The 27,720-nt window shown below is 37.4% G+C and overlaps 1 protein-coding gene across 12 annotated transcripts in view; it reads left to right on the top strand.

Annotated features, from left to right (window-relative positions):
- Eml5 (EMAP like 5) overlaps window positions 1-27,720 on the top strand; it is a 122,317-nt gene that overhangs the window by 24,764 nt on the left and 69,833 nt on the right. For all 12 annotated transcript variants that reach the window (XR_013044454.1, XR_013044456.1, XR_013044455.1 and 9 more), the window contains exons 3-11: window positions 2,908-3,006; window positions 4,607-4,675; window positions 11,601-11,786; window positions 13,516-13,651; window positions 14,898-15,099; window positions 17,194-17,331; window positions 22,032-22,288; window positions 24,031-24,243; window positions 27,320-27,487. Coding sequence is in view for 8 of the 12 variants with exons in the window: in XM_042261024.2 (XP_042116958.1) it covers window positions 2,908-3,006; window positions 4,607-4,675; window positions 11,601-11,786; window positions 13,516-13,651; window positions 14,898-15,099; window positions 17,194-17,331; window positions 22,032-22,288; window positions 24,031-24,243; window positions 27,320-27,487 (1,468 nt within the window). In the remaining 4 variants the exon portion in view is untranslated. The remainder of the gene's footprint in view (window positions 1-2,907; window positions 3,007-4,606; window positions 4,676-11,600; window positions 11,787-13,515; window positions 13,652-14,897; window positions 15,100-17,193; window positions 17,332-22,031; window positions 22,289-24,030; window positions 24,244-27,319; window positions 27,488-27,720) is intronic.

The following is a 27,720-nucleotide window of genomic DNA, read 5'->3' as shown; positions in this document are numbered from 1 at the left end:
AAGCATGTCACCCACTGTGGCATCTCTCCAGCCCACAATTGTTTCTTACAGAAACATAAAGTAGAGTTCAAACTGCTCATTTCTAGAATGAGCCAAGAATAAAGTGATTTTTAAGTCTAGTTTTGTGAAAAGCCCACAGAGCTGGCACTGAAATAAAATGTATCAATTCACCTTTGTAAAATTTGTTAATTCTTACAGAATGTACAATGAAACTAAACAACCCTGCATACTAGAACTGAGCCCATTTGGTTTAAATCATAATTCTCCCCAGGTGAAGCAGTTCTAACTGGGCACTAGGGGACATTTTCATTTAAACAGAGGACATGGATTTGTAAAGCTAATTATGGCTTATGGTAAATAGTGTTGATGAAGATATCAAACATTTATGCAACGTTAACCATATGCAGATACTCTTCTAACCCTTTATATATGATATGTTAATGTCCATATTATCTTTACGAAGTACTTTAATCATCTCCATTTAACAGGTAAGGACAATAGGTACAGAGAGGTTTTTAGGTAAATGCCCATTTCTCCTATGTAGTAGAGCATGGTGTTCAAACTTGCCGTCAATTTGTGTGCCAAATCAAGCGCTAGTAAAATTTTTATAACATCATGTAGTTATTATTTTAAGCTTTGTGGTCCGTATGGTCTTTATTGTAGCTAGTGATATCTTATTTTTTGAGTTAAGGCCTGTTATTGAACCTGGAGCTGACTTATTTGGCTAGACTAGCTGGCCAGAAAGCCCAGAGATTCCTATCTCAGCCTCCTTGGCATGGGCTTAGCAGGTATATATTGCCATACACTGATTGTTTTCTCTGGGGTGGTGCTGGGGACCAAACTCAGGTCTTCATGCTATGCAAGTATCACTTTACCTATCCTGGCACTTTCACAGACAGCATCTTCTTATTTTAAATATCTTCATAATTTTTGGATCTATTTCTGTTGACTGACACCCTCCCACAATTGTTTCTTAATCCGCTAATAATTTTTGTTAGATACTGGATATTGTGTATGCTATATCGTTCTTAAAATGATTTATGTTGGCCCCTTTAAAACATTTGAACATTGTTTGATGGACCATTAAATTTCTCATTCCTTGTGAAAAGCCAATTTTTAAACATTTTACAGTGGAAAGTTGGGGAGACCTATAGTAACTTTGCTTCTGGGGTGACTGTTTTAACTTCTCTGCTAAGGTATGACTGTCCTGGGGCCTTTAATTAACCCATGGAGTTCACAGACATGCCTCCATTGTAGCTATTGGGAATTTGAGATAGTACTGACCACTTATGTTCTTAAAACTGTTTGCCTTTAGTTCCCTATTAATTGTTCTTTTTTTGGAATGTCTTCTTTTCATTGTCTGAAGGTTATTGCCCTATACACAGGAAGAATGGTGTTCTCAACTCTCACCTGTAGACAGATTTTCTTCAGCTTTATCTGGGCCTATTCTAGCCATCTTGGCCTCTGAACCCCAGGCTCTTGACAGTTGAAATAAACAAATCTGTTGGTTGCTAAAGGACTCTGCCTTTATGTGCCACAATGTAGAAATTGTCTTCTAAGTTCTCAACTTAAGCGGTTGCAGAACTCACTTTTTCTTCCCTCTTCGATGATCACAGTGCCTTGCTTACTGTGAAAATGTTCGTTTCATATGTTTTTGTACAGTTTGCTGTATGCCACAGCAGTGGTCAAGTTCAGACCCTGGTGTTCCTTCTTGGCTAGAATTTCATCTTCCATGTTTCTTACCTCGTCCCTTTTTTCAGTCTTATTAACTCCTGTCAAACTGTATCCTCTCATCTCTTCTAATTTATTGAACTCTTTCACTGAGTTTTTAAGCTTCATCTAGCTTTCACTTCAAGAAGTCCCATGTTTCTTTATATATCTTTGAATATTTTTTATAGTTTACTATTCCTTGCCCTTATGAAGGTGTTTTGAAGCCTTAATTTTATTTCTGGATATGTTAAGCTTATTTTATATTGTTTATCTCATTCCAGTGTTATGTATTTTGTTAATTGTTGGGACTTGCTTATCTTCACTTATGGTTACATTTCCCTGTGTTTGAATGTCTGGTTTGTTTTTACTCTGTAGCTTATTTTTATTTGAATGTCTACCTGTAGAATTTCTTTGAAGGATGGATTAAAAATTGCATTCCTCTATATTGGATTTATATTCCCTGTACCATGCTACTGAAATTTCTCAAAAACACACCAGACCTTAGAAACCCTCTGAAAGGAATTTCCAGCTTCAGGTTCATGACCAATGTAAACTTATATCACACAACAACAAGAAAGCTGATTCTGCTTTCCGATGTTCAGGGAGATTTTTCTTTTTCTTCCACAATTGCCCATTTTTTAAGAAGAAATTGCTTCTTGTTGTTCTCTGTTCTTAGGAATTTATTCCTCTAGTCAAAGGCTGCAGTTCCAATCCCCATCTTGAATAAATTCCCTAGACTTTCTCTCTTATTCTTCTTTAGCCCTCAGTAAAACAGACAAACAAACAAACAAACCCAAAGAACCGAGGTAACCAGGCTTCATCTGACACATTCATAGTAAATTAATCCTTCCCCCTGGATTCTCATCTAGGATCCTGTGTTTTGTTGTCAGTTTTTCATTTTCCGACAGTGCAACAGTGATTTAAAAGATGTGTATAGTTTCCCTAGAAGTTTTAGCATGTGGCTAGAGTTTGATTAGGATACTTCCTGGATAGTCATAGACCTGACAGTCTTTCTTTTTACTTAATAGGAAAAACTAAATGATGTACAAATATAAATGGGATGCATACATTGATATGCCTGAAACGGTGCCTGAAATATGTTTTGATGTTATAAGTAGAATTTATTTGCCATTTATAATGTGGTAGTTATTTGAATTGTCTTTTCATTCCCTCCTGAATTTCTTGGACAAAATCCAGCGCTTGGTTTCGGTTGGACTCGATTCAAAGAATGCAGTTTGTGTTTGGGATTGGAAAAGGGGGAGAATGTTGTCCATGGCGCCTGGTCACACTGACAGAGTGAGTACCTCCTTTGGGTTTTCTAATGAACACTGGGAAGGGAAATTCTGGTAGAGAGTGCAGTGGTTTTCTTCTGTGTCTTGTCATTGTCACATGCCATAGGTAAATACACTTGTACACCTTGTGAAAAACTGGTAGTTATAGAGGAGAGGAAAGGGTGGGAAGGGAAATGTGTAATGCATTTTTTAGATGATAGAATTTTAAACAACAATTCTGTAAGCATACTAAGTACCGTGGGTGTGTATACTTTAAATGAAGAATTTTTTGGGGTTTTGTTTTTTGTTTTTCCAAGACAGGGTTTCTCTGTGTAGCTCTGACTATCCTGGAACTCACTTTGTAGACCAGGCTGGCCTCGAACTCACAGAGATCCAGCCTGCCTCTGCCTCCTAAGTGCTGGGATTAAAGATGTGCACCATCTCCACCTGGCTAAATGAGGAACTTTATGATATATGAAATATTAATAAAAACTTTTACAGTAAAGTTAAAATGACCCCATTGTAAATACCCCTAAAATCTTAGGTTGTGGGCCTTAGGTTGTTGATGGCTCAGCAAGTTAAGGTGCCTTTATACACATGCACATAAATAAATAAAAACCTAATAAATCTGAGATTGCAGATCTACCATAGGAGTAAAACACATGACCCACTCTGTACAGCATTAGTTTGAAGCTTATCTGCATGCTTGCCTCATTAAAAAAAATCATGAATTTTTCATTTTTGAACAGTTTTATTAAAATATAATAATTATTAAAGGACTGCAGATATTTAATTTGTACTATTTGAAGAGTTGTCTATATGAAAACATAAATTATTCACATATCAACTTTAAAATTATAGGTCTGTTTAGTTTGGTTAACAGTATGTTGCATATGTATTATAGTTAAGGGGGAAATGATCTTGCTTGTGTAAATGTAAAACTATGCATTCCTTGTGTAATTTTAAAATTATGCTAGGAATGTTGCTGTGTGGAAGAGTACTTGCCCAGCATGACCAAGACTGTTTGATCCCAGCTCTGTAATAAATAAATAAATAAGTAAATAAATAAATAAATAAATAGTTTAGAGACTTAACATTTTTTATTTTGGAAACTTCTGAAAATATATATGTTTTAGATATATTAAATAAGATTAATGTTAAGAATACTTTGTAGCTGGGCAGTGGTGGCACAAGCCTTTAATCCCAGCACTCAGGAGGCAAAGGCAGAGGCAGAGGATCTGTTATTCTATATATCTCAGTATATGAGTATTCCATTTGGAATTTTGCCTCTGTAAAAATTCTCAGGCATCTACCCCATGCCTATTGAACTATTCACATTACTTACTTGGGTCCAAGTATTCTTTCAAATTAAATATATGTGTTACATTTTACTCTATTAGTTGCTCTGTAAAGTTAGTCAAAACTAAAAAATTGCTTTTATTCCTTATCACACTTATTTTTTTCTTATAAGATTTTGAAATGCATGATCTTTTTTTCTTATAAGACTTTGAAATGCATGAGACTGCTACAATTTCTGATAGGTAAGGGTTTAGCCCCATTCATTGTTTGGGCAGGATTCTTAAGAGATGCCGAGTATTTTAACCATTATTTTGATTTATTTACAGATATTTGATATATCTTGGGATCTGTACCAGCCAAATAAACTTGTCAGCTGTGGTGTAAAACATATCAAGGTACAAGAAGTTTAATTCTTCTATAGCAGTCATTTTATGTGTTCTGTTGCTACATATATATCACATCATTAGCCACTTAGGATGGTTACAGAATTCTAACAAGACTTGTTTTAAAATGTTAAGTTTTAATACTTACGTCTAGTCTAGCAAGTGCTTAATGTATAGTTATTTTGAGACATTATAAGGGTATAAGTTTTTAAAGGTAAGTAATGAGCCACTCCCTATTAGGAGACATAGTCTAGCAAGATAGACTCTACTGTGCTCATCTTGTTTCTTCATATTTCACTTGCAAAATAAGATGCAAAAATAGGAAATCAAACACAAGAGGTTTTTATCTGCAGAAATAGCTCATAGAAGCAACATGGATACCACTACTGTCACTTAACCTGTGGGGGTCATTTAACCATGGGCAGGTTTTTTCCCACATTTTGAAGCTATGACAGTTCTTACCATCCTCAGAGTTGATGATTTAAAAAGCAGCATATGTTCAAATGCTTTTCACAGTACCCAGCTAGGATTATCTTCCTTCTTCTATAGTTGCTATCTGAAGGGACTTCCACCTTGATAGTTACTGTGCTTTTTGCTTGTGAAAGCTATAAATTTTGTTTTACTGTATTTAGATTTTGAAGCCTATAAACTCAGTGGTGATGCTCCTTTTTTTTTTTTTTAACGGAAAATAGTTTCTTTTCTTATACAATATATCCTGGTTAGAGTTCTTCCTCCCAGTACCTCCCCACCCCCTCTCCCTCCAGATCCACTCCCTTTCTGTCTCTTATTAGAAAAGAACAGACCTCCAAGAGATGACAACCACACATTATGTTTATAGTTAGTTTTAAATCGCTGGTGCAAATGCCAAATACTTGTTTCTCTTCTACCGTCTTATATAATTGCTCCTGAAACAGTTAATTCTTAGTGAGTAAGCATCTGTGTTCTGACATTCTTATCTGTTTGCCTTCCTCCACTTGCTCCCAAGGCTTTAGGCATATATTTTAAGCACTGTGAAGATAGATATTTTGTCTTTTTATCTAAGATGATTCTTGATACAATACTTTATATATATATATGTATATATACTAACTTATTAGACATATGTTAAAAATGTCTAATAAGTAGTTGGCAAATTAATAATAAAGAGATCTTACTGATGATTGATTTATGTTGTAAATAAAGCTAAGACTTTTAAAAAATTAATTAATTTATTTTTCTCTCATATATTATATCCCATCCACAGTTTCCCCTCCCTCCCTCCTCCCGGTCCTTCCTCCTTCCAGTCCCTCCCCTACATCTGCTCTCCTCCAGATCCACTCCTCTTCCATTTCCCTTCAGGAAAGAGCAGGCCTCCCAGGGAGATCAACCAAACATGGCATCACAAGTTACAATTAGACTAGGCACATCCCCTCATATCAAGGCTGGATAGGGCAACCCAGTTGGAGGAAAAGGGTCCTAAAAGCAGGCTAGTGAGTCAGAAACAGCTCCCACTCCTGCTGTTAGGAGTCCCACAAGAACACCAAGCTATGCAACCGTAACATACATGCAGAGGGCCTAGGTCAGACACATACAGGCTCCCCGATTGTTGCTCTTATCCCTGTGAACCCCTCTGAGCCCTGGTTAGTTAGTTCTGTGGACTGTGTTCTCTGGTGTCCTTTACCCCTCTGGCTCCTGCAATTCTTCCTGTCCCTCTTCCTCAGCATTCCCCGAGCTCTGCCTAATGTTTGGCTGTGGGTCTCTGCATTGACTCCCATCAGTTGCTGGATGAGGCTTCTCTGATGACCATTGTGCTAGGCTCTAGTCTATGAGTATAGCAGAATATCATTAATAATCATTTCATTGACCCTGTGTGTGTGTGTGTGTGTGTGTGTGTGTGTGTGTGTGTGTGTGCATGCCAGTCATGTTTGGTTCTATCCTAGGTCTCTGGGCTATCCAGCCCCTGGTTCCTGGCCTTCCAGGCAGTTTCAGGTGTGGGCTTCCTCTTGTGGTATGGGTCTCAAGTTGGACTAGTTATTGGTTGGCCACTCCCACAAGTTCTACACCACTTTTACCCCAGCACATCTTGCAGGCAGGACAAATTGTAGGTTGAAGGTTTTATGGCTGGATTGGTATCCCAGTACCTCTACTCGAGGCCTTGCTTGATTATAGAAGATGGCTGGTTTAGGCTCCATATCCCCCATTACTAGAAGTCTTCCCTAGGATCACCATCATAGATTCCAGGGAGTTTCCACTGCACTAGATTTCTACCTCACCCTGAAATGCTCCCCAATTCCAGTCATCTCTCCCAGTGCTCTCTCCCTTCATGTCTAACCCCCCAACACCTGATCCCTTATGTTCCCATCCCCACCTGCCTCCAGTCAGCCTGTAAAATCTATTCCATTTCCCCTTCCCAGGGAGATCAGTGTGCTGCCCCCCTACCCCCGCAACCCTCCATGTTTCTTAGGCTTTCTGGGCCTGGGAACTGCAGCATGGTGTCCTTTACAGCTAATGTCCATTTATAAGTCAGCACATGCCATGTTTGTCTTTCTGGTCTGGGTTACCTCACTCAGAATGATTTTTTCTAGTTCCACCCATTTGCCTGCAAATTTTATGATGTCATTGTTTTTAACAGATGAGTAATACTCCATTGTGTAAATGTACCACATTTTCTTTATCCGTTCTTCAGGTGTGAGACATCTAGGTTGTTTCTGGTTTCTGGTTATTGTGAATAAAGCCAGTATGAACATAGTTGAACAAGTGTCCTTGTGGTATGATAGTGCATCCTTTGGGTATATGCCCAAGAGTAATATAACTGGGTCTTGAGGTAGATTGATTCCCAGTTGTCCGAGAAACCACCATATTGGTTTCCAAAGTGGCTGTACAAGTTTGCACTCCTGCCAGTAATGGAGGCATACTCCCCTTACTTTATATCCTCTCCAGCAAGACCTGTCACTTAATGTTTTTGATCTTAGCCATTCTTATAGGTGTAAGATGGAATCTCAGAGTTGTTTTTGATTTGCATTTCCCTGATGGCTAAAAATGTTGAACATTTCCTTAAGTGTTTCTTGGCTATTTGTGATTCCTCTGTTGAGAATTTTCTGTTTAGATCTGTACCCCATTTTTTTTTTTGTTTTGTTTTTTTTTGTTTTTCGAGACAGGCTTTCTCTGTGTAGCTTTGCGCCTTTCCTGGAACTCACTTGGTAGCCCAGGCTGGCCTCAAACTCACAGAGATCCTCCTGGCTCTGCCTCCCGAGTGCTGGGATTAAAGGCGTGCGCCACCACCGCCCGGCTAGATCTGTACCCCATTTTTAATTGGATTATTTGATCTGTTTATGTCTAATTTTTTGAGTTCTTAGATATTTTGGATATTAGTCCTCTGTCAGATGTGGAGGTGGTGAAATTTTTCCCATTTTGTAGGATGCCATTTTATCCTATTGATGGTGTCCTTTGCCTTACAGAAGCTTTTCAGTTTCATGAGGTCCCATTGATTAATTGTTGATCTTAGTGCCTACACTATTGGTGTTCTGTTCAAGAAGTCATCTCCTGTGCCAATGTGTTCAAGGCTATTTCCCCTTTTCTCTTCTGTCAGGTTCAGTGTATCTGGTTTTATGTTGAGGTCTTTGATCCATTTGGACTCAAGTTTTGTGCAGGGTGATAGATATGGATCTATTTGCATTCTTCTATATGTTGACATCTAGTTAGACCAGGACCATTTGTTGAAGATGCTTCTTTGTAAAAAAAAAAAAAAATGTTCATAAGTATGTGGATTTATGTCTGAGTCTTCTATTCAATTCCATTGATCAACCTGTCTGCTTTTATGCCAATACCATGTGGTTTTTATTACTATAACTCTGTAGTAAAGCTTGAAATCAGGGATGATGATACCTTTGGAAGTTCTTTTATCATACAGGATTATTGTAGCTATATTGTTTTTTGTTTGTTTGTTTTTCCCGTATGAAGTTGAATATTGTTCATTCCAGGTCTGTAAAGAATTGTGCTGGAATTTTGATGGGAATTGGGTTCAATCTGTAGATTGCTTTTGGTAGGATGACTGCTTTTACTATGCTAATCCTAATGATCCATGAGCATGGGTAATCTTTCCATCATAGTGCCCCAGATTTCCTGGATGTTTTGTGTCAGGAATTTTTTAGATTTAGCATTTTCTCTGACCAATGTATCTTTTTCTTCTATCATATCTTCAATGCCTGAGGTTCTATCTTCCATCTCTTATATTGTTTTGGTGTTGAGTCTGTGCTTACCTAGATTTTCCATTTCCAGAATTCTTTAAAGCTAAAACTTTTTATTTTCAGTTTTTTAAGAGCTAATGTGCTGAGACCAAACTATATTATGAATTACATTTCTTTTCCTTTGGTGGTGACAATGAGTAGTAAGGTGGTATATGTGTGCCAGCAGTACATTCGAGGAAACGAAGTGCCAAAGATGATTTAAAATTGCACTGCCTAATACAGTAGTCACTAGGACATGCAGGAATTCAAACTCACATGAGATGAAATTTAAAATCCATTTCTTCAGTCATTAGCCACACTTCAAATACTCAAGAACCACATGCTTCTGGAGTTTATCGTATTGGAAATCATATAAATATGTGTGTGTATGTGTATTACAATATATATTTATCCATATATACACACATATGTGTAGAGAAGGGGGAAAGAAATTTCCATTTCACTGAGATTCTATTTGACAGTACTGATCTGGATTCTAGGACAGAAGGGCTAGCTCCTGCTGAGTCTCAAAAGCATTTGGAAGCGTAGACTTCATTCCTCAAAGACTGTATTTCATTTCATCTCAGTGGGTGTTCAGGAATTGTAAATCTCCCCAGGTGATTCTAATTTGAAGTCAAAATTGAGAATCACTGAGCCGGAAGAAAATAATAGCATCAAATTGGGACTGGGTAAAAGAGCAAGACCAACTATTCTTGTGAATATAAATTATGGATGGTGCTTTCAGGTTTAGAAGTTATAAATTTTCACACATTAAAATACTCATTAGTTATGTGACTGGATAAGTATCATGAGTTTTAGTTCTGTGAGGCTTGAGACTTTAAAATTTAAGGATATAATATTAAAACTACATTAAATGGTAATTTACTTCTTTTTTTTTTTCCTTTTTCTTTCTTTTTTCCCCCCTGAGACAGGGTTTCTCTGTGTAGCTTTGTGCCTTTCCTGGAACTCACTCTGTAGCTCAAGCTGGCCTTGAACTCACAGAGGTCTGACTGCCTCTGCCTCCTGAGTGCTGGGATTAAAGGTGTGCGCCACCCCCCCCCAGTGGTAATTTACTTTTTATAAAATAATATTCTAGGGACCCAATTTCTTTATTTAGAACTATTTTACGTGTAGATCCCTGCCCTGCCACATTCAGATTGTTTTCTCTGTGCGAAGGATGAACATTTGTTGAACACTGTATAAGAAAACAAAGCTGGCTGTGACGGCTCATGCTTGAATCTATCTTCTCCCAAGGATGAACTAGTCGTTTCCAGTGGGCATCTTATTTTTAAGCTTTACAAACAAAGCTGTCACTCATCTTGAGACTACCCATGAAAACAACATATATTCTTCCCTTTTCTCCTCTCCCTGACCTTAATTGTTGGTATCAGATTTGACATAAGATTTTCTCTGCCTTTCTGGCACTGGAGATTGAAGCCAGGGCCTTGCACACACTAGGCAAATTACCTTCTACTGAGCTGTATTCCCAGCCTTTGTCTTTGGTTTCATTCCTAACTCACTCCCAACTTTTAACCCAAATTGCATGTAGATTTTTAAAAATCCCAATAACTTCTCTGCTCTCTCTCTGCTGTGCTCCCCCCACCATCTTTATCTCTCTCCAGGCCTGGCTCTCTTCTTTCCCCTCCCTCCCTTCCCCTCCAAATAAAGCTCTGAAAACAAAAAACAAAAAGAAAAAAGAAAAGAAAAAGAAAAAAAACAGAGCTTTATTGAAATATAAGATTCTTTTTATTAATTCTTTGAGAATTTTATATAGATATACCACAGTGTATCTTGATCATGTTCACTCTCACTCCTCTCCCTAACTTCTCCCAGATTTATTCCCCATCACTCCAACTTCTGTCACTTAGAAAGTGGTTGGTTAACTCCACAACACCCATGACACTATTGCACTCACGGCATGACCAAGGCATGCTGGTCATTATTATAATCATGGGGTTCACCTCAGGGTAAGACTGTTAGGTGGCTTTTTCCTCCCAACCAGTTGTGCAACACTTTCTGATGCCATGAAAGGTAGCAAGCAGGGAAAAAACTTTCTGGTTAGTTCTAACCTGATTACTCTGGGATCTGTGTCCAGCAATAGGGTCTTGCCATCAAGTTCTGGTGGGCAGCCAGAAGTGGTGGAAGTAGCCTATATTGTTTTGGAGTATCTAGGACACATTACACTAATACACTAACAGCTTGAGAACAATTATTCTTGGCACTGGTCTTTTTATTTGGCATCCTGTGCCATCTATGAGGAGCATTATCCTTTTTGTAGGGTAACTCCTGTTTAATTCTTTTATGAAAACACACACACACACACACACACACACACACACACACACACACACACACACACACACACTTAGAAGACCCATAAAATAGTAGGTTTCCATATGGCTTTTTACCTCCTTCAAATTAGTTAATCCTCCCCCACCTATTCCTTTGCCCTCCACTCCCATCCCTCTCCCCACTTAAATAAGCTTTAAAGAAAATGTTAGCTCAGATTCCTGCCTCTTACAGATAAAGACTGAAACTAGTGACTAATCTGTTCTAACAGCTTGTGTCAGCATTAGAATGAGCATGTGAACTCTGAATGTTATTTTACCATAAGGAAACTACTTTAGGTAATTTCTAGTTTGCTGCCATAGTATAGCACCGAATTACTGAAACTATTTTACTTGGTTTTATAAGCATTATTTGGTAATATGTTTATACTGTATACATTTTAGTTCTGGAGTTTGTGTGGAAATGCTCTGACCCCCAAACGAGGAGTTTTTGGTAAAACAGGTGATCTGCAGACAATATTGTGCCTAGCCTGCGCTCGGGATGAATTAACATATTCTGGTGCACTCAATGGGGATATATATGTTTGGAAAGGAATCAATCTTATACGAACAATACAAGGAGCCCATACTGTAAGTATATGTATTAATATTGTAAAGACTTTTACATGTTTACCACTTAACTTTCTTAGAACAAGCTATGTAATATAGCCTGTTGCTAGTTAGTTCAGTTTCTTGAAAAATGCTATTTTAACAGTTTGTTTTTAAGACTTCAATTAAGAACCATGTAATTAGACTCATACATATTTATTAACTTAGTATAATTATCATCTTGCTAAAACCATTGCTGTAACAGTGTCAGACTAGTGGTGAGTAGAGTTTGTTGACTTTAGCCATAGAGTTTTCTAGATTAGCTTTAGTAAAATAAAGCCAGTGTTGTTAGGGCCAACTTAACCAGTAGACAAGTTGGGAACATGTAGGAAAAAAAAACAAACAAACCATAGTCTCATTAAGCCAGGAAAGAAAGGATTTAATATTTTCAATTGATTAAGTTACTTTTTATTTACTTTGTGCATGTGGGTGTTTTGCTTGTGTGTATCTGTGCACCATGTGTGTGTGCTTGGTACCTTTGGAGGCCAGAAAAGGGTGTAGGATCCCCTGACACAGGAGTTACACACTGTTGTGAGCGTCCATGTGGCTACTAGGAATTGAACCTAGGTCCTCTGGAAGACCAGCCAAACATCTTAACCACTGAGCCATCTTTCTAGCCATTGGGATTTTTTTTTTAATTTGTGATATTGTCATAAAATTAAGTCAGAAAACTGTATTGTTAAAACTTTTGTGTGGTTTTAAATTCAAGCTATTCATCAGTTGAATCATCTCTCCTCAGACAGTGAAGGGGGTTAATTAGCATGGAGAGAGTATGAAAAGTGCTGATGTGCTAAAGAACCAAATGACTTGCTGTAAACAAAGTGTCTGGAAACAAAAATATTATTTTTTTTCACAAAAGGTGTGGTAATTCATATTACAACCTCTAGTATATAAAAACACTAGTTTTTTTCCCCCTATTTTTTCAATATAGAATATAAAGTGTAAATTTTTGCTTATCTTCTGGAAGAAAAATGTTAACTTTGAATTGTCACTTTTTATTAATCACCCTTTTTGTCTTTCCCTCTTGTTTGGTTGGTTGTATTAAGGTTTTTTTGTTCATTTGTATATTAGAGATATGTAGTATTGCAATGTGTGCATTGCAGCTAAGGGCCAGGGATGTAGCTCAGGGATAGAATGTTCATCCAGTGTTGTAGTGTCTTGGGTTCAATCCTAGGACTGTACATACACGCACAGAAAAGGAAAAGTTTCTTCCTTTATGGTTTATAGTTTTCTTTATCATGTATGAAAAGGTCTATAACTCAATCACATGAGTATTGTGATTTTTTTACATTTATTTATTACATTTAGAGTTTTGTCTTCTAGAATTCATTTTATATACAGTATAATGTTTAACTTTTTTGTGTTATGTACATATCACTAAATAGTGCCTTAGTTACATATTGACTTTCTAATGATGTATTATATTTTTGGTGTGTTTTGGCATTTTTATTTATTTATGTTTTAGAAGAAAATATTGCTGAGTGGTTTTTTACCTTTATTTAGTAGATGTTCCCCTGCCCCGAAACAGGGTTTCTCTGTGTAGCCCTGGCTGTCCTGGAACTTGCTCTGTAGACCAGGCTGGGCTTGAACTAGAGATTCACCTGCCTCTGCCTCCCAAGTGCTGGGATTAAAGGTGTGCGCCACCACCACCAGGCCTAGTCGATGTTCTTAAGAAGTTTATGTTGCTAAGTTGTTTTCTGCCTTTACCTAGGCGGGAATTTTTAGTATGAATGCTTGTGAAGAAGGCTTTGCTACTGGTGGCAGAGATGGCTGTATTCGTCTTTGGGATTTAACTTTTAAACCAATTACTGTGATTGACCTCAGGGAAACAGAACAGGGATACAAAGGTAATAATAAACTGAATGTTTTACTCTAAGCATATTGTGAATGAACCAATGGTTGTCTTCTAGCACACACACATTTTTATATATTCCACCTGGAGGACTTTTGTTGATAGTTGTGCTTACCATCATGACAAAGGATCTTTTGTGTGTCTAATGTCTGCTGTAATGAGACCAACAGAGATATCTGATAGACATTTACTTTTTTAACTGTGCATTTTGAAAATATTTTACTACTACAATGCTAAGTAAAACTCTTTGCCAAATAATTGCACAACTAAAATATATTGGGAATTGGTAAACTTCTGATAATAATGGTTGAAGTCAATTTTCTTTAATCAGAATTTACTTTTTCAGTAATTAGGGGACTTAAAAAAGACATAATAGAATAGATTCTCAGTGTAACATAATAGTAACATATTAGTAACTAATATGTCATTGAATTATAAGACTAAGATTGGAAATAACATATTTAGATAATATTTACTTAAAATATTATTTAAATAATATGTGTCACTAGAGAGATGTATAACTCTGGTCTAATTGTTTAGACTCATCTGTAATTTAAGGCCACTACAAATATCTCCTAGTATTAAATGAATTAATACATGTTAACTATTTAGAATGTTCAGTACATAGTAAGCTTTTAGATGGTAGCCATTATTCTGTTTTCATTAGTTTTGATGAGCATTATTATGAAGCTTACAAAATAATGTCATTCTTTTTTATTTCATTCTCAAGAGGATATTATGGGATATATAGTGTCTTTATATTGGCAATGTTATATAAATAAAAAAAAAATTTTCATAAGGTCCCAGCAGGAACTGTGGAAAATGCAGAAAAAGTCCAAGTGAATATTGTCTTTCCTTCAATCTGTTGATTTAGAAATGAAATGCAGTGAACAGAAAACTCACAATGCACTTCTCTAAAGGCAGGTTCTGAGTGCTTGCCCATTTTAAGGGCTTGTGAGAGCTCAATTACAAACACAGTCTGACTCTTGGAATTGTGGGGCAAAGGAGAAGGAAAAGTGTACCTAAAGGATGGGTAGAAATTAAGTATACGAAAAAAGAAATCTATTGTTTCATATGGAAATATAAACAATTCAAGACAACGGGCATGTATACCCAGACTTTCATACTCTGTCTTACAGCCAAGATATAAAAGATATGAAAATTAATTTCCAATTAAGACTGCTTTTTACTACTGTGGCATTGACATTTACAATATTGATATTAAATGTGCTTCTTACCAGGTTTATCTGTGAGGAGTGTTTGTTGGCGAGGTGACCACATTTTAGTTGGAACACAGGACAGTGAAATTTTTGAAATTGTTGTGCATGAAAGAAATAAACCTTTCCTAATTATGCAAGGGCATTGTGAAGGTGAACTCTGGGCACTTGCTGTTCATCCTACTAAACCTTTAGCTGTGACTGGAAGTGATGATCGTTCAGTGAGGTAAGTAAATCATTTCCTAGGTAAGGTACTGGGGAATTTCAAATTCAGACTATAAGAACTAGTATCTACCAACTAGGAACATGTTTGTGATCATACACCTTAAATGTATTGTGCATGCCTCTGACCTGCCATGGGGCTCATACACACAAATAAAAAGTGTAAAATTTGTTTTAAAATCTGCCTCTTTGTTGGTGTGTAAACAAATAAGTCTGTGTTCCTATAAAACTTCATTTATAGGCATGAAATCTGAACTTTGTGTATTTTCTTGTGTTTCAAAATTTGACTCTTTTATGATTTTCAACAATTAAAATTTATAAAATTCATCCTAGTTCTTGGTCTATAAAAATATGCAGCCACCTGATTTGCCCCAGAGGTTATGTTTACTGATACTTTGTAGTACAGAACAAAAAAATCTTCAGCAAACACAGCACTTAATGTTGCAGCATTGAAACTTTGTGGTCAGGAAAGATAGTGATTCATCAGTGCAGAATGGCCAAATAGAGATGATTGAGGTGAGGGTCATGAGAGTGCTAGAGAGAGGGGAGGGAGTAAAGGAGAGTGATTAAAAAGAACAACTTTTATACAACTTTTAGGCAACATGACTGTGCATGTAGAGGACTCCAAAGGAAATGCAAATGAATTCATGGAGTTAAAAGGGAATTAGTGGGGCTGCAAAGATAGCCCAGTTGTTAAGAGTGCTTGCTGCTCTTTCAGTGGGCCAAGAGTTTGCGTCCCAGCAGCCACAATGGATAGCTCATAACCACCTGTATCTGGAGCTGTCTTTTGGCTTCCTCAGGTACCTATGTGCATATGCTCAAACACATACATAAATAAAAATAAATTTAAAGGAATTAGCAAATATCTTGGATATAAAAGAATATAAAACTAGTACACAAAAATTATTTTTTCTATAAAACAGCAACAAGTTCTTAAAAAGATATGCCTATGAAAGCATGGTAAAAAATATATTTCTCCTTGCTGATCTTTTTTCTAACCTCTTGGAGTAGATGCTTATTCATTAAATTATAGCTTTTTATTATAACATATGTAGCTAAAGGTTCTAAATGCTTCCCTACATGTTTCAGCTATACTCCCTGAGTTTCATCACTTTGTGAACATGGTGACAGTTATTCTATAATTTTATTTTTATTTATAACTGTGTGTATGTATGTGTATGCTGCATGTGTACTGAGTTCCCATGGAGGCAAGAAGAAGGTGTTAGATCCCTTGGAGCTGGAGTTACAGGTGTTTCGAGCTACCTGTTTGGGTGCTGGAACCTTAGCTCAGGTCCTTTCAAAGAGCAATACACTCTTCTAACTGCTTATTAGGTCTCAAGTCTACAAGCTTTGATGTAAAGTCTAGTTATCTTAATTTTTAATATTGTAGTCTGGAATGATATTGTAGTCTGAATTTGAATATTTTAAGTACTCCATCTAAAAGACTACATATATATTTATTTATTTATTTATTTATTTATTTATTTATTTATTTATTTTTGAGGTAGGGTCTCACTATGTAGCCCTGACTGACCTGGAACTTGCTCTGTAGACCATGTTGGCCTCTAAATCGTAGAAATCTGCCTGCCTCTGCTTTACCAGTGCTGGGATTAAAGGCATATAATACCATGGCCAGTCTTATATATATAATTTAAAGAAGTAGATAGCTGTCTTTTGATTAGAGTGGAGATTACTAATTAATCTAAGATTAACAGTTGAATCATAGTGATGTCAGTATGCTTTTGTATTTTTTAAAAAGTTTATCGCCTGTGTATGTGAGAGAGTGTGTGTGGGCTCATGAATGGCATGGCATATAAGGAGGTTAGGACAGCTCTGGGAAGCTGGTTCCCTCCTTCCATTATGGGTTCTGAGGACTGTGCTGCAAGCACTTTCACCTTTGGAACCATCTCACCATCCCTGCTATGTTATTTTAAAAACAAAAACTTCTGATATTTTCTTTTAATCATGAATAATATTGCTGTTTTCACAGAGAAAAATGTCTTACTTTAAACCAGATTATTTTAACTTTAATATTCTTATATAGATTATCATTTTACATGTACATTAATTATTTTTATTTTTGAATTAAATTGTACAGGATTTGGAGCCTTGTAGATCATGCTTTAATAGCAAGATGTAATATGGAAGAACCAATTCGATGTGCTGCAGTCAATGTAGATGGAATCCATCTTGCCCTTGGAATGAAGGATGGGTCATTTACTGTCCTTAGAGTGAGGTATGCTATTAGAGTAGAAGTAGAAACAGTAATTTATTGTTTTGTTAGAATGTACAGTACTCATTGCTCTGACCCACTTATCCTTTTTTCCCCTCTTCTTTTATATGTGTGTCAAATATTAGTTTTATTAAATAAATATACTTATAAAAATATCTTTGTCAGAAAATTAAACTTAAGAACTTTTATTTGGGGGCATTAAGAATGCTTAGCAAATGTGTTGGAGAGATGGTCAGGGGTTGAGAGAGCTTCTGTTTTTACGGAGGAACCTGGTTGGGTTCCCAGAGCCTACTTGGTGGCTCACAGCTAATTACTTGTAACTCCACTTCTAGGGGATCTGACTCAGTCTTCTGCCTTCTGCACACATGTAGTACACATAACCTCAAGCAGGCACATGGACATATATATAAAGAAAAATCTTCTAGCCGGGCGTTGGTGGCGCACGCCTTAATCCCAGCACTCGGGAGGCAGAGCCAGGCGGATCTCTATGAGTTCGAGGCCAGCCTGGGCTACCAAGTGAGCTCCAGGAAAGGCGCAAAGCTACACAGAGAAACCCTGTCTCAAAAAACCAAAAAAAAAAAAAAAAAGAAAAATCTTCTATTTCAAAAAAGAATGCTTAGTACAGTGGTGGCTGAAGTGCTGAACTATAAATTTGGGCCCTGACTTACTGTTGGTAGTATTATTTTCAGTTATGATCCTTTGTTGTTAAATGTCCTCAAGGCTTGAGGAATGATGGAGAAGGATTTTGTTTGCTTGTTTGTATCTTTATGCTTTGGAAAAATGTCTATATCCTTTCATTTGTATAAGTAGAAATGCTTAAGGAATTTATCAATAGGCTGGGCATAGTGGCATATGCCTTCAATCCCAGCACTCAGGAGGCAGAGGCAGGTGAATTTCTGTGAATTTGAAGGCCTGTGAGTTCCAGGCCAGCTAAGGCTACATAGGGAGATCCTGTCTCAAATAAACAAACAAACAAATAAAAAATAAGAATTGGTTCAAGCTGTTGCTAATTTATATTAAATTCTAGGGAGATACATTGAGTTTCTATCCTGTGTAATCATTAAAAGCAATGCTGTAGAGCCACTGCATGTTCAGAAAACAGTGTTTATGAAATCTTTCTCCTCCAGTGCAGTAATCTTCTGCCCAGAAATGTAATTCCTTTTTTTGCTTTGCCTCTCCTGTTTAAGAGTCACTTCCACAGAAGCTGTCAAGTTAACTTCCTTCTTTCCAGCATCACTGTTCTACTCTTGTGTAGGCTTTGTTGTCTGCTTGTTTGAATCTTAGACAGTCTTTTAATAAAAATCCAGAGCCAGATATCAGGGTGAAAGCTGAAAGATCAGAGAAGCAGAGCAGCCAGCCACTAGTCCTAACCTCTACGAAATCCTCAGCCTAAAGAGAGTGAGTTCCTGTTTCCTCCACCTTATATACCTCTCTCTGCCCAGACATCACTTCCTGGCATTAAATGTGTGTGTGCTTCCCAGTACTGGGATTAAAGGTGTGTGCCACCACTGCCTGGCTTTGTTTCCAGTGTGGCCTTGAACTGAGAGATCCAGATGGATCTCTGCCTCCCGAGTGATAGGATTAAGAATGTGTGCCATCACTGTCTGGCCTCTATATCTAATCTTAGTGGCTGGCTCTGTCCTCTGATCCTCAAGGCAAACTTTATTAGGGTACACAGTATATCACCACAGTCATCTCCTCCCAGGAGTGGTGGAATAGCCAGCCCTCTTAACTGCTCTCCTTACCACCTCAGAACCATCTCTATGCCGTGATAGAGATTCCTTCTTTCTTTATGAATTAAATCTGTGTTCTGACCATTTCATACACATATACAATTCATTCTGGTTACTCTCATTCCTTGCCCTGTTCTAGCTCTCTACTCCCACTCATTCTTTTTCTTTTGTTTTCTGACCACCTAGAGTAATCAGGGCCCTCTGTGTGACCATGGATTTGGAACTCTGCTGGAGCCTGAATGGGCCATTAGTGGCTACAGAACTGAAGACCACTCCCTCTGTCCTAGCATGCATGTCTATAGCCAGTAGTTCAGCAGGGTAGATAGGGCCCTATGTGTCCTCACCTCTATCTGTAAGTGATTAGGCAAGGCCACTGACACATTTCTCCTCCAGCAACCTGCATAGCACTCCCAGCACTGTGGAAGCTACATCAGGGAAGAAGTTTCCAGCTCACTTCCAGCTTGATTTTAAAGATTTTTTAAGTCACACTTGTTTGCATTTATCCCCTCTCCAAAGGCTTTCTGCTCCTTAGGCTGAAGTTTGTAATCCTTGACATGTGTGCAGGGCTCATCTCTGTGATCTGCTTTTCTCTACCTCACTCTGTTTTTTTTTTTTTTCGTTTTTCACCTATAAAAAACTTCTTCACAACTGGTCCTGATGGTGCAGACTTGTAATCTTAGCTGTTCAGGAGGCTGAGGCAGAGGATTGTGAGTTGAAAGCCTGCCTGGACTTGAGTGAGTTCAAGGCCAGCCTACTTAACTTTGTGACTTCAAATAAATAAATAAATAAATAGGCTGTAGTTAAATAGTAGAGTGCTTGCCCAGCATGTATAAGGCTCTAGATTTGATTCCCAGTATGGAAAATAAAAGAAGGTTTTTACAGTGGAATGTGCTGTAGTTTTTCTCTTAAAATTGTTTTTATTTATTGTCATATTTGCTTTCAATCACTGTAGATGTCCAGTGACATTAAATACATCCACATTATTATGTCATTACTATCATCTCTAAAACTTTTGATCTTTCTGTGTGGATTCAGCTTAATATACTGCAGCCATCTTGATTTAGAACTGCCATATTGATCCAGGTTAACCTTAATCAGTATTTCCTACATAGTTTTCCCAGCATGCCGCAAATAGACAAAGCCTATGGAGTTATGTAGAGCTTTCAACCAGATCCTGGCACCAGGAAAGTACCTGACTCCTTGACATTGGCAAGATAAGCTTGCTTGCATGATGTCATTTGTGTCCCTCTTTCTAGCCCAGGTTGTGGGGATGAACTTGGGCTTGCTGATGAACACTTGTGTCCATAGTTCCCAAAATTTTACTCTGCAAACCTGAATTTGTCTGCCTCTCTTTCTTTGGTTTCACTGTATCTTATTAGTTTATCTCTAGCTTCATTATTTTCTGTTCTTCCCACTGGTTTCTGTATCCACATCATACTGTGCACCATTCTTCAAATAGGCCGCACACTGCATCTTTTCATGCCTCTGTTTGTGCTGTATCCTGTTCCTGAAGAACCATCTCTCCTCTTTTAGACTTAGCCAGAGCCTCACGTCTTATGTTGAAGTCACATTTACCCTGCCGTGGCTCCCTCCTGCCTTCAATCTAGTTTCAGTGCTCCTTTCAGGATTTCTTAGTTTTACATATTCCTCTTGAGCAATGGTTGCATATTGTCGTAGGGTCCATCTCTCATGCAAGGTCAGTTCAATTTTTGAATCCCTTGTACTAAAGCAACATGTTAAAAGAAGTCGGATGTCTGTTCTAACCTCCATTTAGAAACCTTAAGAACCAGCTGGGCGGTGGTGGCACATGCCTTTAATCCCAGCACTCGGGAGGCAGAGGCAGGCGGATCTCTGTGAGTTTGAGGCCAGCCTGGGCTACCAAGTGAGTTCCAGGAAAGGCACAAAGCTACACAGAGAAACCCTGTGTTTTCGAAAAACGAAAAAAAAAAAAAAAGAAAAGAAAAAAAAGAAAGAAAGAAAAAAAGAAAAAGAAACCTTAAGAACCAAGAAACAAGCTTCTGCTTCTGAAATTGCCAACCTGGAGCATTTCAAATAACCAATACAGAATTTGTGTGGAGAGATGGCTGCCGCCAAGAAGCAGTGATCCTTCCTTCCTCTTGCCCATCTTCCCCAGGTCGCTGTCCTCCCCACTCCTTCCAGTTCTAGGAGTTTGAAAACTCCCTTGTGTCAAACTTGACTTCATCCATTTTTATGGTCGTTACCAATGCCTATGCTATTTTGGAAATTCATTTTAAGCTGAATTGTGGTCTCTTTTTAAAAAATAAACTAAGCTAAGCATGGTGGTGTATGCCTATGGGAGGCTGAAGCAGGATTGGAGTTTGAGGCCAGCCTGGGCTACAATAATGAGACTCTGAAGAAAAGGGAACATTTGAAATAAAATTCACTAGTGGGGAAAAGTGAATAAAAACAACCACAGCAGTTATATAAAGATATATATTCAAATATATTGTTCAAGTGATGCATTCTTTCATGCTTTCCTTATTTCCCAAATGTCAGTTTATACATTTGGCTCATTACAAAAATGTGTTTGAAAATTATGATGTTTAAGAATATTTCATAATTCAGTATTTACAAAGAACTTTCATCATAAAAAAATCTGGTTAAATATTTTATTATCTAAATCCAGAAATTTAGTAGGGAGCTGTAGGGTACTTAAAAATGTTATTTATGCACTGAAATTTAGCGTTTTTTCTCTTCTACTTTTTTTTTCAGTGCTGGGGTTCAAGTTCAGGACTTTATGCTGGGCAAGTGCTCTATCACCACATACTACATCATCCAATTTTTTTCTATTTATTTCTGGTCAGCAAAATAATTATTCCCAAGCAGATATTACTTACCTTACTTGCATGTATGTCACAGTTTGTAAATACCTGATGGAACCTCAGTATTTGGGGACATTTTCCAATTCTCTTGTGACTTTTGCTCATATGGTCTTTTTCTTTTCCACAGAGATATGACTGAAGTTGTACATATTAAAGATAGGAAAGAGGCAATCCATGAACTGAAATATTCACCAGATGGCACTTACCTTGCTGTCGGCTGCAACGACAGCTCAGTTGACATCTATGGAGTTGCTCAGCGTTACAAAAAAGTTGGTGAATGTGCTGGTTCACTTAGCTTCATCACTCATCTGGACTGGTCTTCAGATAGCAGATACTTGCAGACAAACGATGGCAGCGGAAGACGACTTCTGTATAGGATGCCAGGTGAACTCTTCTAGCACATTACATGGAGTTCATAGAATTTAATGTCTGTGGTATTTAAAAGCTCATTAAGAGTAAATTGTAAATTATGTTTGACTATAGGCAGAATAATCTGAGCTATTTCAAGCATTGTGGTCTTTTCTACAAGACAAATATCTTTAGAATCCTTTCCCACCAGAATATTGAGTTGTAAGTGACATCAAAATTCTATATATTTTAAAATATGCAATGTGATTTTTTTAAATTTGAGATAAGGTCTCATTATATTTCCTTGTTAGCCTAGAACTGGCTATATAGAACTGGCTAGAACTGCTGGTCTCAAATTCTGAGGTCTGCCTGCTTCAACCTCCTAAGTGTAGGGATTATAGTTGTGTACCATAATGCCCAGCCCAGTGTAATTTTTTATAAACACACACACACACACACACACACACACACACACACACACACACACACATACACGGCATTGTAAAATGATTTTTATAATCACACTAATTGTCATATCTATCACCTAATATAGTTATTGTAATTTCTGTGTGCAGCAGAAACATTCAAGATCATTGTTAGCAGATTTCAAGCATACCAAGCAGTAACACAATGTGAATAATAGCAGTTACTGAGCTGTACATTCAGAAAGGACACTCAGAACTCATCCTGCACACCTGGAACTTAGTACCCTGGAGAACATGTTCCCATCACAGCCCTTCTTCTAGCTCTTGGATACCAGCATTGTAAACCCTTCTTAATCAAAACTCCACACCTCTCAAAATGACCTTCCACACCTCTATTTAATGTGGTGCTTTGTGAATTAATCACTCTTATAAGAACTTATTTAATAAGACTAGTTGCATAATACAATCAATGCATCTCCCCCCAAGCTTTTCATTGATGATTTATAATGAAGATTTACTGAGTCCAAAAGTCCTCTTACTTAACACAAATGTATCACCCTCCATCTATCATTCCTTGTTAGTCTTTTTCAGTCTCTCTCCCAATTATATATCTTGGGTTTCTTTTTATTACCTGAGTTGCCACTTTGTCGTGGCGTAGCTTTTGCTCTTCCTTCCTTTCCTTCCTTTCTTGCTTCCCTCCCTCACTCCCTCCCTCCCTTCCTTCTTTCTTTCCTTCCTCCTTTCTTCCCTTCCCTCCCTTCTGTTTGTTTGGATCTTTATTGAACATCCTTCAGAAGATGTTTAGTAAAAAGGACCAATGCCTATGCCATCAATAGAGCCCTTACATTCTTTCTCGGCTTCCACTTTCTCCTCCTCTGCTGGAGCAGCCGCTGTACCGTGAGCAGTCGGTTCCCTGTTGTCCTGAAGATGAGGGAAGAGTAGACAGAGGAGAGCTCAGAGACCACTCGTTGTCAGAAGGGAGAGCCTCGCTCACCCCAGTGCAGCCTTAGCGTCCTCAGAACCAAGCTCTTTGACAACCCCCAAAGAAAGGCATCTTTTAGTTTTTCTTATAACTTACCCAGTTGTCACTAGTCTATATCACGATTTTCATAAGATTCGGTTGTTTTCCATGTGAATGAGCCTGCTGAATTGATAATTACGTTCAAACTCTCCAAATCACTATGATGTTAGTAGCATTTAAAATTTTTTAAATTTTGTTTTTTCTTCTAATTCACACTTGCCTGTCTGTTCATATATTCTCCCCTAACTTTGGTGTAAGGTATTAAAATTTACATTTGCATGAAAAGAATCAAATGAAGTAATTTCTTAAGTGAAGATTCTTTTTATTTCTAGGAGGAAAGGAAGTGACAAGTAAAGAAGAAATAAAAGCTGTTCACTGGGCTTCATGGACATGTGTTTCAGGCCTTGAAGTCAATGGAATTTGGCCCAAGTATTCCGATACCAATGATATAAATTCAGTAGATGGAAATTATGTTGGCCAGGTTTTAGTTACAGCTGATGACTATGGAGTTGTAAAACTATTCCGATATCCATGTTTAAGAAAAGGTATCTTTCTTTTTAATATTTTAACACTCTCATAAAAGATGTTATGTCCTTATATAGTTGAGATAAATGATAAGAGTTAATATTTTAGAGTGTATATTAATTGGTGAAGACTTTGTCAATTCAAAAATTGTTGTCCTGTTACATTTCTTTTTTTGGTCATGAAATTTTTACCAATTATTCTTGAATTCATTATAATATCTGCAGAAATGGCTTTTCACCTGACTTGTTAATAGTTACTACACATACATTAGTGGTGTATGATGAGAACTGAAGTAGCTTGATCCAAGTATGTAGTGAACACGTCCAACTTAAAGACTGGGTTTTCCCAGAAGCCCAAGTTGTATTGATATTTGGTATTGATATTGTGCATGTATACTGATGATATTCAAGCCCCTGTTTCTAATCTTCTACCACAGGACATGTGAGGCACCAGGCATTATTCAATGCTATTTTTTTTAAAGATTCATCTATATTGTTGCTTATACTGTTTTGTTTTGTTTTGTTTTGTTTTGTTTTGTTTTGTTTTTGTTTTTGCAAGACAGGGTTTCTCTGTGTAGCTTGGAACCTGTCCTGGAACTCACTCTGTAGACCAGGCTGACTTCAAACTCACAGAGACTGGAACTCAATCTGTAGAACAGGCTGGCCTTAAACTCATAGAGATCTGCCTGCCTCTGCCTCCGAGTGCTGGGATTAAAGGTGTGTGCCACCACCGCCCGGCTTGCTTGTACCTTTTGATTGTTTTTCATTGCCATGAAATAATCATGTTGTAAATGTATATTATAGTTTATGCATTGATTTTCTCCTTAGTTGACATTTGAGTCATTTCTAGTCTTTTGTTAACACATGTAAGTTTCTCAGAGGTGTATATTGAATGAAACTGTTGGAGGATAGAGTATGTAGCTGTTGAACGTTATAAGAAAATGTCAGTTTGCTTTCCAAAGTAGTTAGAGCATTTTATCAACACCTTTTGACTCACAGCCTCTTCAGCACTTGGCCTTATCACACTTTCTTCTAATTTTTGCAAATGTAGGTACTGTAAGTCATATTTCGTGGTCTCATAAAAATCCATACTGGTGAGAGTTGAGCTTCATTTTCAGATGTTTTGGGGAGAGGTTCCTGTGCTTCCTATATCAAACACAGCTCTCTTTGCTATATGGTTGCTCTTGGGTTGAGCTGTTTATATATTCCAGTAGGTTCACATGATTTAGGATTTTTATGGATTGCAAGTATCATTTCTCAATGTGTGGCCAGTCCTTTTCCTTTTCTTTTTCTTTTTCCTTTTTGTTTTTCTGAGAGATGATCTCTGTAGCCCAGCCTGGCTTCAGATTTACTATATAGTTGAAGAGGCTAGACCTTAGTTCTTAATCTGCTAGTTTCCACCTCCTAAATACAGGGATTGTAGGTGCTACCATGCTAGGCCTCTTTTTATTTTCTTAATCTTTTATCAACTACTTCTTCATTTCTATACTACTAAATCTTTTTATTGATTTCCGTGTGTGTGTGTGTGTGTGTGTGTGTGTGTGTGTGTGTGCTGCCTGTGTGTATGTGTGTGTGTGCCGCCTGTGTATGTGTGTGTGTGTGCTGCCTGTGTATGTGTGTGTGTGCTGCCTTGTGTATGTGTGTGTGTGTGTGTGTGTGTGTGTGTGTGTGCTGCCTGTGTATGTGTGTGTGTGTGTGCTGGCTGCCTGTGTATGTGTGTGTGTGTGCCGCCTGTGTATATGTGTGTGTGTGTGCCGCCTGTGTGTATGTGTGTGTGTGTGCTGCCTGTGTGTATGTGTGTGTGTGTGCTGCCTGTGTGTATGTGTGTGTGTGTGTGTGCTGCCTGTGTGTATGTGTGTGTGTGTGCTGCCTGTGTGTATGTGTGTGTGTGTGTGCTGCCTGTGTGTATGTGTGTGTGTGTGTGTGCTGCCTGTGTGTGTGTGTGTGTGTGTGTGTGTGTGTGTGTGTGTGTGTGTGTAACAGAGGAGTTGATCTGGGGGAGAGGGGAAGTCAGGGAGAGGGACTGGGAGGAAGAGCAGAGGGAGGGAAAATCGTGGTCAGAATATAATATATGAGAGAAGAATAAAAGTTACAAAAAAAAAATTAGTGGCTAAAGCCATCTTTGCCTGCATGTAATATATCCCAAACAAGAGAGATAAGGCCAAATCTTTCTTGATAAGAGTTTGCTAGGCTAAACTGTGAAGAAATTATAAATCTGGAAAGTTACTGATTTCTACTGCTACATATAACATTATTTTTAGGAAAAATAATTTTAAAAATTATTCTTGAGGTTTGTGGATGTGGCTCAGTGGTGAAGTACTTAGCTAGAATGCACAAGGCCTTGGATTTGATCCCTAACACTGAAAAAAAATTTTCTTAGAATAACAGTGTTACTCTTAAGAAGAAATACAATGTAATCTTAGATGAATTTTCATCACTATTTTATGCCTTGATGAAGATGGCTGCCTGTCAGATATGGTGATAGTATATGTATATAGCCCCAACACTCAGGAGATTGAGACAGGAAAATCATAAATTCAAGACCAGCTTAGGCTACATAGTGAGAGCTTGTCCCAATGAGACAAAACCAAACCAAACCAACCAAACAAACAAACAAAAAAACCCAAAACAAGTTATCCCTAAATTCACAACCATGATGAAAATTTTTCTCTTGATTTTCATTTATGGAATTTTTGACATCTCAACATACAGACTTATAAAAATTTTAAAACAATATCAATATGAAGCTAAGCATTATTGTAGCTAGTGTGTTTTAATAGAGATATGTATATGTTGCCACATCATAACATCAGGATATAGAGTATATAAGAAACATAGAATTTCAGAAATAGTTGCTATCACAAATTAAAAAAAAATAACTAACAATTCCTTTAAAATGGGAGACATTGTGTGTAAACCTTAACCAAATGATATAATTTAACATTTTAAACAATAGAACCCGCAGTGCACTCTGGTACTCTGTTCATACTTAAGATAATGGTGTGATGTTGTAATAGTTTGGATAGAATAGTTGTTGTTTAAGGTGGTATTTTTGTGTATTGGCTTCTATCAATTTAAAGATATATTTTTGTTATAGGCGCCAAGTTTAGAAAATATATTGGCCATTCAGCTCACGTAACTAATGTCAGATGGTCACATGATTATCAGTGGGTTATTTCTATTGGTGGAGCTGATCACTCTGTCTTTCAGTGGAAATTCATTCCTGAAAGAAAATTAAAAGATGCTCTTCACATAGCACCCCAAGGTAAGCTTAAACAGCTTCTGCATTAATAGCTCCATAGTAATGATTTTACCATTAAAGCTTATTAAGAGCAGAAATTTCCTGTTAAAATAAGTGTGTATCTTTAAAGTCAGGTATCACAGAGTATGCCTTGTGAAGTATTTGAGTTGAGATTTAATTTGTTGAATAAGTGAAGCAATAGTTCTGCTAGCAGAACCAACAATTAATCTTTCATCTCAGAGATATGGGTTCTTGGG

Source organism: Peromyscus maniculatus, chromosome 14, assembly GCF_049852395.1.
Source record: "Peromyscus maniculatus bairdii isolate BWxNUB_F1_BW_parent chromosome 14, HU_Pman_BW_mat_3.1, whole genome shotgun sequence".
In the NCBI taxonomy this organism is placed as follows: Eukaryota; Metazoa; Chordata; class Mammalia; order Rodentia; family Cricetidae; genus Peromyscus; species Peromyscus maniculatus.
The sequence above is the reverse complement of the archived record's forward strand: the minus strand, read 5'-3'. Positions and strand labels throughout refer to the sequence as shown.